The 13,818-nt window shown below is 58.6% G+C and overlaps 1 protein-coding gene across 1 annotated transcript in view; it reads left to right on the top strand.

Moving 5' to 3' along the window:
- Positions 1–12,686, top strand: part of STAB1 (stabilin 1) — a 52,150-nt gene extending 39,464 nt beyond the window's left edge. Inside the window, exons 45-69 of the mRNA XM_063164326.1 lie at positions 305–379; positions 963–1,082; positions 2,026–2,073; positions 2,194–2,277; positions 2,872–3,018; positions 3,158–3,292; positions 3,867–3,926; positions 4,027–4,203; positions 4,699–4,785; positions 5,251–5,397; positions 5,567–5,632; positions 6,131–6,359; positions 6,984–7,133; positions 7,679–7,783; positions 8,231–8,338; positions 8,484–8,677; positions 9,273–9,417; positions 9,819–9,952; positions 10,267–10,432; positions 10,636–10,742; positions 10,954–11,073; positions 11,449–11,601; positions 11,722–11,841; positions 12,030–12,170; positions 12,360–12,686. Of these exons, the coding sequence (XP_063020396.1) occupies positions 305–379; positions 963–1,082; positions 2,026–2,073; positions 2,194–2,277; positions 2,872–3,018; positions 3,158–3,292; positions 3,867–3,926; positions 4,027–4,203; positions 4,699–4,785; positions 5,251–5,397; positions 5,567–5,632; positions 6,131–6,359; positions 6,984–7,133; positions 7,679–7,783; positions 8,231–8,338; positions 8,484–8,677; positions 9,273–9,417; positions 9,819–9,952; positions 10,267–10,432; positions 10,636–10,742; positions 10,954–11,073; positions 11,449–11,601; positions 11,722–11,841; positions 12,030–12,170; positions 12,360–12,686 (3,345 nt within the window). The remainder of the gene's footprint in view (positions 1–304; positions 380–962; positions 1,083–2,025; positions 2,074–2,193; positions 2,278–2,871; positions 3,019–3,157; positions 3,293–3,866; positions 3,927–4,026; positions 4,204–4,698; positions 4,786–5,250; positions 5,398–5,566; positions 5,633–6,130; positions 6,360–6,983; positions 7,134–7,678; positions 7,784–8,230; positions 8,339–8,483; positions 8,678–9,272; positions 9,418–9,818; positions 9,953–10,266; positions 10,433–10,635; positions 10,743–10,953; positions 11,074–11,448; positions 11,602–11,721; positions 11,842–12,029; positions 12,171–12,359) is intronic.
- Positions 12,687–13,818: the final 1,132 nt, after the last annotated feature.

Genomic DNA, 13,818 nt, shown 5'->3' with positions numbered 1-13,818 from the left:
AAGTTGTCACAGCAGTCACTAGAGACAGTTCTGTCCATTGCAGTGCCCTGCTTTGTGCTTACTCCCTTCCATGCAGAGAAAGTTCCTTGGAAGAGCATGAAAACATTGCTGTTTCCATGAGAGCAGATGGCTTTGCTGGCCAGAGGCTGAAGGCAGTCTCAGGTTATATTTGTTGTGGACACAAGCTTGGTTATTCATGGAGGCAGCAATGGTTGCTATTCCACATGCCTTCTGTCCAGGGCAGCCCTTGTGTGTTTCCTTTATTTGGTCCAAGTTTGAGCCCAAGGCTCTGTTCTCCCTCCAGGTCGCCTGCAACTGCCTGCCTGGTTACAGTGGGGATGGTGTGAGCCACTGCAACCCCATCAACTTGTGTGAACAGGTATGTCAGCATTGGGCTGCTTCCAGAGGTGAAGGCCACAGCCTGGGAGTGTTCCTTTCTCCCAGGAGTTAACAGCAGGAACAGTGTTAGCCTGGTTGGCTGGAGTTGAAGTCTGGCTTTTGCACATACTGAAGGATTTCCTTGTGTGTTTGGTCTCCATTGCCTCCTGCAGTCACTTGCAGTTGTGTCTGTCACCCAGCATTCCCTCAGCGTGGGAAGAGGGACATAGGGTTGGAGGCATGTGGGCTTTTTCCTTTGTGTACATTTTGTGTGGGATGTGCTCAAAATCCTCAGAGTGTTCTGTGCTCATGGGCATCACTGCCATGTCATACTGTCCCTCTGAATCAGGGGCTTTGTCATGGACCCTGTGTTCCAAAGTGAGGTGTAAAAGTCTTATTTCATGGGAGGATTTGGTGCTGGGGAGCCCTTGAGAATTTGGGTGAGGTTTATTCTAAGGCACTAAACATGGGGGAGGGATGGTTTCCTTTCACTGGGCTGGATGGAGTTTGCAGCTCCCACACACCAGCAGCAGTTCAGGTGCTGGGAGAAGCCCCTCCAAGCAGCCTTTTGCTTTCCCTGCCAGAACAATGGAGGCTGCAGCCCCTTTGGGCTGTGCAAGTACACAGGCCCTGGCACTCGGAACTGCACCTGCCCCTGGTACAACATTGGAGATGGCTTCACCTGCCGTGGCAAAATGTTTCAGGTGAGTGGCCTGTGCTGCACCTTCTGTGTCCCCTGCCCTCAGCAAAACCACTCCCTCCTCTCAGATCTTGGGGTCACATTGACACGTGTGTGTTGTGGGAGAGGAGACAGGTGCTTTGAGCAACCTCTCCATAAATCATAGGTGTGTTTGGTGTGCCAGCTATGGGACATGGCAAAGTGACTTTGCCCCAAAGGGAAGGAACACTCTACTGCTGTCAGCAACATTTGCCATACCTCCAGGGGACTGCTTGCTTCATGTCATAAACAAATGGGAGTAATCTTGTTTTTTCCCAAGGCAACTCACTTCTGCCCAGTGGGATGAGGGCAGGTGTCCCCTGAGGCCATGCCAGGACTTGGGGCCCAGCCTGGAGGGCAGCAGTCTGTGTCCAGTTCTCTTGCCAGTACAATGGCTGTCCTTGGGCAAACTGGTGCCCTTTTCAGGCAGTGGCAAATAAAGCAGTGCCCACAGCAGAGCCAGGAGAAACGAGATGGACTGTGTGTGCCTCTGCTCTTACTGGAAGTCAATGTGGTGAGGAGAGGGGGTTTCTCTTCTAGGGTATGTCTGCCATCTGGACAGCATCCCAGAACTGGCAGTGGCAGCACAGTGAGATTAAAACAGGGATTTTTTGAAGCACTCAAGGTGTCCCATGAGCACGGGGCAGTTACCTGTGAGAGGTGCTACAGGACCAGCAGCTTTCATCTTCTGGTCACTCCATCCTGCAGCACTTGTGAATGGTGCAGGCAGAGCTCACTGCAGCATCCATGTCACCTGTGCCTGCAGAGCTGGGGAGGGAGTGAGGGTGAATCACTGTGGTGTGCCAGGAGAACTGCTGTCTCTTGGGGTGGGAGAGTGACCCAGAGTGGAAGGAGAAGGTCACTGTGCTGGTTGGGGAGAAACCAGTGGAAGGGACCCTGCTAACACCAGCTGATTCCCTTTGTTTAAGGAGCTTGGAAGGATTCCGGAAGCATCCATGTTCTTTAGGATGATACAGGTTGGTGACAGCTTTGTCCTTGTCTGTGTAGTAAATCCCACCTAGAGCTTTCTGCAAAGGGTCTTGCTAACTGGAACAATGTTTTCTGCTTCCCTTCCCACAAATGCCCTTCTAACACAGGCAGAAAGCATCAAAGAGCTCAGTGGGGCAGGGCCTTTCACTGTCTTCGTCCCACAGACAGACTTCATAGGAAACAGCACAGTGGTAAGTGCCCTCCCATGCCAACTCTGTCGGGTGTTTGACAGCTCCAGTTTGTGGCAATGTCCCCCTGGGACTGCTCTGCCCAGTGAACCAAGGCTAAGGGGCTGCACCATGGAGAGTTACACTGATGTTCTCCATCAGTGTAAAAGCAGAAGTTTGGAGGCATCCCACTGAGGATACAACCTGGACAGGGGTGGACATATCTCCTCTTGTTGGAGATGATGTCTTGTGGGCCTCAGAAGCACTGTGCTGGATGACTGGTGTGTGGCGCCCTTGGTGCCCATGGGGCTGGTAACAACAAGGCTCCCATGCATCTGTGACTGACCCCTTACTCCTTCTCAGGAATAAGAGAGTGGCAGCTTTTTGGTGTCAGTGTGATGGAATATCCTGACCCCATCACTGACTAGTCAAGCTGGTTGAAATTTCCCAAAGCTCTCAAATGGTTTTGTGCCTTCAGTGTGTTTTGGGGGGACCACGTTCCCTTCAGGGATGAGTCAGAGGGAACTCAGGCAGTCCAGGTCTCCCTCACTGGGGCTGGGGGCTCTGTGTGCAAGGCAAAGTGCCCTGGTGTGACCTCACTGTGTTTTCTGTCTGCAGTTTGAGGAGTGGAAGAGCAGAGGCCTCCTCCGGGAGCTGCTTCGTTACCACATGGTGGGCTGCCAGAAGCTGCTCTCTAGTGACCTGGAAGGCCAGCAGTCCCTTACATCTTTATCTGGCCACAAGATAAAGATCACAGTGAATGAGGTACTTCCCTTTGCTGTCCCATTTGTCAGGGTGTCACCTTTCCTGTCGAATGAAGTCACTGTGGCTGTGGCAGGTGGCCTGCCCAGGCCCACAGCACGGTGCTGGCTGTGCAGGCCTCAGCAGGGCCCCTCTCTCTCAGAATAGCATCACTCTCAATGAGGAAGCCACTGTGCTCACCAGTGACATCGTGGGTGTGAATGGGGTCATCCACTTCATCAACAAGATCCTCATTCCCAGTGACCTGGTGGGCCACAACATCTCAAAGCTCTCACAGGTAAGGCTGGAGCCATGCCCTGCTCTCAGGGCTGTGCTCAGGGACAGGATCTCTCTCCCAGCAGAGCTGCCTCAGCCCAAACCTGCCTGGTCTGCTCTTCCTCCCTGTCCCTGCCTGCCCAGGGGTTGTCTGAGGCCACAGATTTGGCTTGTGAAGGTGACAGCATTTGTGGGATATATGGAACATAAGGAGCCTTTTCCATCATGAGGGAACAACATTTCTGGATGTAGGCAGGAGGATCTTGTCCCGTGCCAACCATTACACTCCTTTTCCAGCACAGAGCAGGTTGCAGCATGAGTTTGCCAATGTCTCTCTGTGATTCCTTAAGCAAGCATTAGGGGCTTATAGAGCCTGCATTTTACAGAATATAACACATTTTCTGTGCAGCACAACAGCGTGCTGGAATTCATCCCAGCTCCTGCCATAGCAGTGTCTGTCCAGGATGAATCAGAAAAGTGGTGGCTGCTGAATGCCAGCCCTTTCCAGGCCAAACCATCAGCACGATGGTGACAGAGATAAACTTGTGTTTATGGGGAACCCTTGGTGTCAGTTGTTTGCTTTCCTCCCTGTGCAGCAGAACATCACGGAGGTGGCCGAGGCCTTTGGGTACAGCATTTACAGCAAGCTGCTGCAGGTGAGCCGCTGCCCCCGCTGCCCCGGGGAGGTGCTGCGTGCCGGGGCACGGTCACGGTGGGCTCGGGGCTCCCCCCTGGTGTCGCTGTGCTGTCGGGCAGGACGCGGAGCTGCTGCCGCTGCTCGCTAACCCCGTGCACAGACCCTTCACGCTGCTCTGGCCCACGGACGCCGCCTTCAGCGCCCTCCCCGAGAGCCGGCAGAAGTTCCTGTACCGCAGGGAGCACCGCGACGTGCTGGCCTCCTACCTCAAAGCACACATCATCAGGGACACCAAGGTAAACGGGACAGCACACAGCTGCCAGGGCCACACGAGGTGTCACTGTCTGCTGTGGCTGTGTCAGAGAGACCTTGCTGAATACTCTGCTGACATAGAGCACACAGTGTATCCCTTGTCTTGAGAAGACCCAAAGGTGTTTGAGCACTTGGGCCACCTACAGCATCATGGTGAACCTCTGGTGGCTGAGCTGAAACCTTCTGTCATCAGCTCCTGGGGAGCTGCAAGGCTCACAAACAGGCTCCTGTGTATAGGGATATGAGTGAGGGGAGATCCAGGTGGGCAAAGCCAGGCTCTGCTTTTTCACACTGGCCTCTCACTGTGCATGAATCTGGGACTAACCCAGCACAGTTGTGCTGTACCACTCACACCAGCTTCAGGGACTGCCACATGACACCCCTCTGAGGCTGGCCACTGACCCCTGCCCTCACCATGTCTTTACATGAACTGCCAGTTTTGTCAGTGTCTCCTTCACATTCTTCTTTTCCCCTCTTAGATTGTTGCTGGTAACATGCCCCAGGTTGAAATCGTACGATCCATGCGCGGCTCCTTCATCTCATTCAGCTGCAGCAAAGCCCACGTGGTGAGTGTTGGTGACTCCAGGCTTGGCTTCCCATGGAGCAAGTGTCCCTGGGCATGGCCATGGGGCAACTGTTGCTTCTGGCAGGGAGTGGACACAGAGCTGGGGTGCTTGCAGGCTGGAACCCCCCCTTCCCTGGCTACAGCTGGGCTGTGGAGGGGCACAAGACATGGCCAGCTGGCAGGGGAGTGCACAGGTGTCTGGTACCTGTACATGAATGTCACAATGACCTGGCTGCATGGTGTCACAACCTTCAGAGAGCACGTGCTGCATGGACAGAGGCCATCCTTAGGAGAGGTGGCTGTGAAAAGTGTTAAATGGGAAGGGTGGTCAAGGACACATGCACAGAGATTTTGGAGTTCTTGGAGTGATTAAGAAGCCATGGCTGCCTAAACGGAGCCACTTTTGGGTGGTGCAGCCAGGATGTAGGATGTGCCAGAATCACAAGTTCCTTTCTTCCTGTGTTAGGGGGAGATTCTGCTGGAGAATGGCGATGCCACCATCATCCAGAGGCACATGGAGTTCAATGGGGGCATTGCCTATGGCATTGACAGATTGTTGGAGCCACCGGATCTGGGATCTCGGTGTGACGACTTCACCCTGACTGAGCTGCCGGTGAGCACCTGGGATGGGCTGAATGAGGATCTGGGCCACCCACGCAGCCTGTGCCTGGGAACAGGGACCTCTGGAGGGCTTGCTGCCCTTCCTTGGCAGAGCTCTGAGCAGCCAAGACAGGCAGCAGCATGTATTGAGTTGTTGTGAGGTTTCTTTCTCCCCTCCACAGGGATCTACAGAGAGCTGTGGACTCTGTGGCTTCGAGCCACCCTGCCCTGCTGGCTCCGTTCAACGGGTAAAGCTCACAGCTTTGTCACCAGGGAGGCCCATAGGTGACAACCCCCCATGTGCCCCTCATGTTTTAGCAGCACAATGAAGGCTCACCTGTGTGTGGCGAGCCCTTGGCTCAGTCACATGGTCCATGCCTTGCCCCAAGTCATGCAGGAGCTGGGCTGAAAAATATGGGGCCCAGTGGTCTTTGCTGGGTCAGTCCTGCGTGGGTGACAGTGGGGGTGGCCCTGGGTGCTTTGCAGCAAAAAAGCTCAGCCTGGGAGTGGCTCAGGGATCCCACGATGAGCAGTTTTGGGAGGCAGTGGCTGTACCCCATTGTCAATGCTGGCTTCTGGCACAACCCTGAGGTTCCTCTGGGGCTCCATTGTCACCAGCCAGCCCCAGCATATATTAGGAAGCCTCTGTTGCTTGCCATAAAACAGAATGAGTGGCACAAGAAAAGTCAGGGTGAGTTATCAGTGACCAGTGTGGCAATGTCTGTGTTCTGCCTGTTTCCTCACAGGGGGAAACCAAGCGCTGCTACTATTATGGAAATCAGCTGCTGAGGAACACCTTCCTGTTCCACCACAACTCCCTCCTGCGGCCGGCCTGGCCCCCGCACTCCCCGTGGGACCCCTTCAGGAGACACTTCTCTTCCAGGGGGCCTCTCAGACGAGGCTGCAGGAGGAGCTGCGTGTCCAGCCTCCAGGTCCCGCAGTGCTGTGCCAACCACTATGGCCGCGACTGCCGGGGTAAGAGCCACGCCCTGTCCCGCCCGGCCCTGTCCCCTGCGAGGAGGTGACATTGCCGGTTCAGCACACCCGACATCCACGAGCGTGCTTCCCCGGAGAAGGGTGGGCAAAACCCCAGGCGGGGAGCCCCAGCCTGTAGAGGGTGCCGGAGCAATACCCTGAGATTATGACAAGAAGTTCCCTTTCCTTGGAGAATTTACCTTGTCTCTGCGAAGAGCCCTGGGCACTGGGCTGCTGGGGGTAGCTGTCAGGCATGTCACCTCTAGACATTGTCAATGCTCAACCATTCCCTGGCATCTGCCCTCTGTGCCACGGGCAGCTTTCACATCCTCGGATGAGTCTGCTGTGACAGAGTGTGGGGCAGAACAGCACAGACCCAGCACACCACAGCAGGGCTTCTTCCCAGGCTGGAAGCTGTGCCACATTTGTCCCTTTTGCCCCCATTCCTAAGTTTTCCTGTCATGGGATGTCCCCAGCACTCAGTGCCCAGGCTGCTGAGCTGTCTGTGGTCTGAGCACCCCGTAAGCAGCAGCTGGTGTGGGGGTCGGGGGGTCAGGGGCAAAGGGACCCTCCAGCACAGCGTCCCTTTGTCACCAGAGCCTCACTAAGGTGCCCCATTTGCAGCGTGCCCAGGAGGGCTGGAGGCGCCGTGCAACAACCGTGGGACCTGCGATGACAAAATCGGCGGCTCAGGGGTCTGCAACTGCAGCCAGGAGTTCATCGGGACGGGCTGCGAGCTGTGCGCGCCCGGCAGATACGGCCCGGAATGCCGAGGTACCGCGGCTGGGCGGGGCTGGGGCACCGCGCCGGCCGCACAGGGCAGGGCTGGCCTCAGCCCCTCGCAGCACACGGCTGATAACGCCACAGCATCAGAACCCTCCTCGTTTGTCGAGCACAGCTGAGAGCCCCGGTTTGGGAGAAAGTATTTCACTGTGCTGTGAGCTGGGGGATGCAGAAGTTGTGGTGAACTCCGTACAGAAAGAGGACATGCTCAGCAGGGACCTGTGCCATGTGAGACAAAAGCAAAGAGAGGGAAAAGAGAATTCTCCATCCTCCCATCCCAAACCAGACCTCATGGGGCCTCAGGAAATGTTTCAGAGTGAAATGCCCAGGGGAGAGGACTGATGGGTACTGTGGGTGCAGAGGCTTCTCTTCCTCTGTGAAGGGCGTGTGTGACCGGGGGCCAGGACTGGCAGGAAGGGATGTGTCAGATTCCGGTGCCCACCTTCACACCTGCCCACAATGCCACATTTCTGCCACGTGGCTGTCCCAGGCCCTTTCACCAAGGCATAAATGTTGTGTTTGTCCATTCCTCACAGAGTGCAACTGTACTGAGAATGGTGTGTGCAATGGAGGCCTGCACGGCGACGGCTTCTGCTTCTGTGCCGAGGGCTGGACTGGGGAGCGCTGTGAAACCAGACTGGGTGAGGGGTGCTCAGCCATTCCCTGGGACCCACCTGCTGCTCCCTGGGACCTGCTGCCGCATGGCTGCTTTCCTGGGAGCTGTTTAGAAAGATCTCCAGAAAGGAGCTCTCAATTGTGAGGCTCATCCCGAGATCCGCCACATGCTGTTGAATTTCACAAGGGTTGGGGTGATGAGGAAGGGGCAGATGAGAAATGCTCTGCTGGATCATGAACAAGTCCCTGAGCTCAGAGGTGCTCCAGGCAGGGCTCGAGGTTGAGGTGCAGATGTGAGGTGTGCTCAATGGAGTAACAAACCTCTGTGTTTGGGCAAGGCATCTGCAGAAGAGAACGGGGAGTGAGAGAGGTGGGAGTGTGGGGTGGGTGGGCTGGGGCAGAGGCCGGTGGTGGCAGCCGTGCCCGTGTCCCAGCCCTGCGGTCACTGTGGGCCGGGTGTGTTCTGGTTTCAGTGGTGACACCCACCTGCTCTCCCCCGTGCCACGCCCAGGCCGCCTGCCGCGCCGGGAACCTCTGCGAGTGCGACCTGCACTACGAGGGGGACGGGAGGACCTGCTCAGGTACGGGCTGTGCTGCAGGGGGGCGGACACGGGGCAGGACAGCAGGTGACCGTCTGCCGATGGCCACGGTGGGCTGACAGCCGGCAGGACAGCCCCAGGACACCTCATGAGATGGTTTAGTTAACCCAGGATTTGCCTCCCGCAGTGATCGACATGTGCAGCCAGGACAACGGGGGCTGTGCCCGGCACGCACAGTGCTCGCAAACGGGCGTGAACGTGTCCTGCGCCTGCAGCCCCGGCTACCGAGGGGACGGCTACATCTGCGAGCCCATCGACCGCTGTGCCGACGGCAGGAACGGGGACTGCAGCGAGCACGCCCTCTGCATCAGCACCGGCCCGGTGAGCGCGGCCCCGAGGGCCGGGGACATCCGTGTGCCTGGGAGAGCCCCCCAGCTGGGTGCCCGGGGACAGCCCTGTGCCAGTGTCCCCCTCCTGCCCCTCCTCTCCGGTGCCCTCAGGGGCTGTGCTCATCCTGGGGATGCTTACCAGGGAGGGGCTGTGCTGCTGTGACAGTTCTGGGGCTGAGCCTGTTTCCCCCACTCTTCTGTCTAAGGAGCAAAAGTTGTGTCAATTGTGTCATTCCTGGGCTGGTTTGGGGGCTCCTGGATGGTCCTTCAAGGACAATGCTGGCTATTTTTGCAGAAGAACCGAAGCTGATCACCACAGGCCAGAAGATAGGATTGGGAGCAGGCTGTATTACAAGAGTCAGGAACCATGTACCTCAAAGCTCAGCTCAAACAAACAGCACGTGCCAAGGACTCGAAGTGACATTGCCTGGGTGTGGGCATAGGACAAGGCCATGTGGCCTTTCACAGCTCTGTCTCAGCCTCATCAGGCTGTAGAGGCATTCTGAGGGCTCATCCCCATCCCCACAGGGATGCAAGCATCCCCAATGTGTTTGCACTCACAATTGCCACCCCTCCCTTTGCTGCAGAACGAGCGGCGCTGCGAGTGCAAGCAGGGCTATGTTGGTGACGGGATCCAGTGCCTGGAGGTGGCCGTGCCCCCCACGGACCGGTGCCTGGAATCCAACGGGCAGTGCCACCGTGAGGCCATCTGCACTGACCTGCACTTCCACGGTGAGTGTGCTCAGCCCTGCTGGCCAGGAATGGTGCTCCATGGAGAGGCCACATTCCCTCATCCTCCACCTCTGGCCTGGAGCTCCCCTCAGGAGAGCTGCAGGGTGGGATGGCCAGAGGGACAGGGGCTCATCTCTGTAGCTTGGCATGGTTTTCACATTTCCCTACATGTCATATGGGGAGGGTGAGCCATGGAGCTCGTCTGCTCCATGTGACGTGGCCTCTGGTGGCAGTGGCTCCCGTGTGGGAGGCGAGAAGCTCAGAGGAAGCCTCTCCCTCACTCATGCCCTGTCCACATCCCCCCCTCCTTGGCAGTGCTGCCCGTGGTCACACACGTGGCTGCCCAGGGAGGTGGCTCAGTGTGCCCTGTACTGATGCTCCTGGGCTCTGGTATTTTGCAGATAAGACCATGGGTGTGTTTCACCTGCAGTCACCCCGAAAAAAGTACGGCTTCACCTACGAGCAGGCTCAGGCAGCCTGTGCTGCAGAAGGCGCCTCCCTGGCCACATTCCAGCAGCTGGGAGCAGCGCTGCAGGTCAGGGCAGGGATGGCTCTGTGTCCTCGTGGGGCTGGGACAGGCCATGCATCTCCCAGGGCCTGGGCCAGCCCAGGGGGAACATGTGGGTGGGTGGCCTCTCAGCCCCTCAGCCAGGCCCTGTTGCTCCATCTACATCCATGAAACAGGAGGGCTGGTGGGTCTTGCCAGGCACACTGGGATGGGACTTTTGACCATGCCCAACACTTTGGGTGATGGGGGTATGGTGGGTGAGGTACAATGGGAATGTTCATTGGGGCAGAAAATCTGGGGCAGAGCTATTTTTAACCAAATCATTGGCTTTCCTCTTCTAGATGGGATTCCATCTGTGCTTGGTGGGTTGGCTGGACAATGGCACAGCTGGATACCCCACAGCCTACCCCAACCCCAGCTGTGGGTCCGGCCACGTGGGCATCGTGGACTACGGCTCCCGAAGCAACCTGAGCGAGACCTGGGATGCATTCTGCTACCGGGAGAAGGGTGAGGGTGCCAGCACCTCCCTGGGGACAGTCCTGTGTCAGGGCAGCAGGCAGGAACTGCCCTGGAGCGGGGCAGGTGGGCACAGCCCATGGCCTCTCCCCATGGCCATGTCCAGAGGGAATGTGATGAGGGTACCAGAAATCAAAAGGTGCTTGGTACAGCCAGCACTGGTGATCCCATCACAGCCTGGTGTTCCTCTGCAGACGTGACCTGCAGCTGCCGTGACGGCTTTGTGGGAGATGGGTACTGGTGCAGTGGGAAACTGCCCGACGTGCTCGCAGACCAGGAACGCTTCTCCACCTTCTATTCCGTAAGCAACGCTCTCCTGGTGCTGCAGGAGCAGCCAGGCAGGGAGGGAGCAGCTGGGAAGGGAGGAGTTGGGGTTTGGGCTGTCTGCAAGGTAGAGGCTACAGACACAGAGGGGGTTTCTGTCCAGGGCTGGGGGGTTCCTGGGCTGGGGAAGGGGATGGCATTGTGCTGCCAGCAATGTGCTGATGGGGAAGATCTCCCATCTCTTCCAGATGTTGCTCAACTTTGCCAATGACACAGAAGAAGGACTGGATTTTTTCATGTATTTGTCTGATGTCTCTGCTCCCAAAACTCTCTTTGCCCCTCTGAATTCTGGCTTTGCAGACAATGAGGTAAGCAAGCAGGGATGAACTGTCAGAGCCCCAGAAGAGAGCAGGTGTCACTAAAGCTGGCATGACAGTGTGAAAGAGCCTGGGGAAGGAGGAGGAATGTGGGTCAGAGAGGACCTGTGGATTGGAGATCTCCAGTCCAACCATTCCCTCAGAAAAGCCATTTAGGTCAGGATGCTCAGAGTGTTCTCCAGCTGAGCTTTGACAATCCTAAGGGTGGCAAATCCCCTCTGCTCTGCACATTCTGTGCTGTGCTATCTGTGAATGGAGCTGTCTGTGGCCATGAGAGAGCCTGGGCTTGGCTGGGGCGCTGCACAGTAGGGAAAGGGAGAGACCAGCTCATCCATTTCTCACCCCTGTGCACTGGTGCTTATTCAGACACTGACAGGAGAAGAACTGAAGCTCCACGTGTCATCCAGCAATGTCATCCTCTTCAGCTTCAACCTCACAACGGGCACCATCATCCCATCCCAGTCAGGATACGACCTCCACGTATCAGAGCTCCCAGCAAGCAACAGTACAAAGCACTCAGTAGGTTTAGCCTTAGCAAAGGGCAAAAAACCCCACAAGTTTTCATCACATCTCTTTTGAGACAGGGAATGATGGGGAGCCTTTCTGGGCAGGTGACATCATCTGTGTCCTGTGCTGTAGGACGCCAAGGGGCTCAATGACACGATGATTGTGGAGTGGGACATCGTAGCTTTCAATGGCATCATTCACGTGATAGCAGAGCCGCTGAGGATCCCACCGCCCCTTGTTCACCTTGGCCAGGTGAGTCTGGGGCACCAACAGGGCTGGCATCAGGCCTGGGGATGATGTGACAGAGTCATCCCAAGGCCTGGCCTTGTCGTCTGCTCCTGGCACGGCTCATTTTGGGAGGGCTGCCCACGGTCCCACTGCGGGGCGGTGCCACCGCTGTGCCGGGGCAGCGCCGTCAGGGAGCCGCTGTTTTGGCACAGGTGAACGGTGCGGGGCCGGGCGCCGTGGCCACGGGGACGTTGTCAGCGCTGTGCTTCGCGCTGGTGCTGCTCGCCGGTGCCGGCGCCGCCTACTACTGCGTGAGGAGGCGGCGGCAGCAGGGGCAGTTCGGGTACTATCAGGTACGGGGGGCGCGGGCGGTGGATGGAGCCGGGGTTCGGGGGAATCGGCCGGGGCCCGTGCGGAGTCCCGGTGGCTGCGCGGGAGGGGGCGGGCCGCCAGGGGGAGCCCGTGGGCGACAACGGGCAGGGTGTGGGCGGGGCTCTCCCGGCCCGGTGCCGCAGCCCCGCCCACCGCCGCTCCCGCCGCAGGCCGATCTCCGCGGGGACGAGGAGCACGAGGAGGAGGAAGAGGAGGAGGCGCGGCCCCGGCCGGAGCGCGCGGGCCCGCGCACCGCCAGGCCCCGCCCGCAGCGGCCGCTCGTGGCCATCCCCAACCCGCTGTACGGCGGCCACGCCCCCGACTACGAACCGCTGCACGTGAGCCACGCCCCGCCCCGAGCCCCGCCCCGCTCCGAGCCCCGGCCCGCTCTCCCCCCGCCCCGCCCCGAGCCCCGGCCCGCGCTCACGCCGCTCTCTGCCCCGCAGGACCCGCCCCTGGTGGACACCGGCACCGACCCCCGCGGGTTCCTGCAGTGACCCCGCGCGGCCCCGACCCGACCGCACCGCGGGGAAATAAACAGCTCAGCGCCACCGGCTGTGCCCGCGCCTGCCTCGCCGCCCCGGCCCCGGCCTCCCACCGCCCGCCCCGCCGGTACCGGCCGCCCCCTGCAGGTGGGAGCTCCAGCCCCTCGTGTCCCCGCCCCCGCCCGTTATAGCCCCGTACGAGGGGCCTCCAGCACCCAGAGCCCCATTCCGCCGCTGCCAGGGCCGTACGGCCCTCCGTCCTCACGTGCAGCACCCCCGGGGCCCGCCGGGCCTCGCTCCCGTGCCCTCCCACTGCCCCATGGTCAGGTACGAGTCTCGTCAGTCACACCCCGAACACCCTTTGGGACACACCTTCCACCTTTCCGGGTGCCCCCGGCCTGCACTGCCGCTGTAAGGGCACCGCTGCTCCGTGCTGCTCGCCCCAGCCTCGCTGTTCAGCCCAGGCTGCCCTCGGTCACGCCCCCAGGCAGGGAAAGGAGCGGGTTAGTCAGTTAGTGACACATGCTGCAGACGTTTATTGAGCTACACACTACACACAGCACAAAGACAATGCCACATGCACCTACTACAGGTGTTTGATTAGAGCAGCCACGTTAACAGATTGTCCAAGCCACTGAGTTGAGCACAAGGCATCTTGAAAGTGTGCGACAGGCTGGCACATGGCACAAAGACAAGGCAGTGACACACAAGTGACAGACTGACAGGCCAGCCTGGCACAGCACTGGGGAGGAACAGGTAGGAGAAGTGTGTGTGTGTGTGTGTGTGTGTGTGTGTGTGTGTGTGTGTGTGGCTCACTGAGGGTTGCTCACACACACAGCACCTTTCTGAGTCACAGGTCCTGGCACAGGGTCCTCCTCACTGCCCTGGTTCCTCTTCCTCAGCTGCCCCCACACTGACACACGCAGCCCCTACAGCCAGCAGCACAGCCCAGTGCTCACACAGCCCTGGTGCTCAGCTCCCTCCAAACCCACAGCCCTTACCCACTCTGCAGTCACTCACTCACCTCCTCTGTCGCTGCTCACTGCCAGGCCCTTTCCTCTGTCCCCTCTCTCCTCCCTGTCACCTCAACACTGACTCACTGACTGCCCCTGAGCAAGCTGGCACTGTCAGCCTTGTTGCCATC

This window comes from Melospiza melodia, chromosome 10 (genome assembly GCF_035770615.1).
Source record: "Melospiza melodia melodia isolate bMelMel2 chromosome 10, bMelMel2.pri, whole genome shotgun sequence".
NCBI lineage: Eukaryota > Metazoa > Chordata > Aves > Passeriformes > Passerellidae > Melospiza > Melospiza melodia.
Note: the sequence above shows the minus strand (reverse complement) of the source record. Positions and strands in the feature narration are given on the sequence as shown.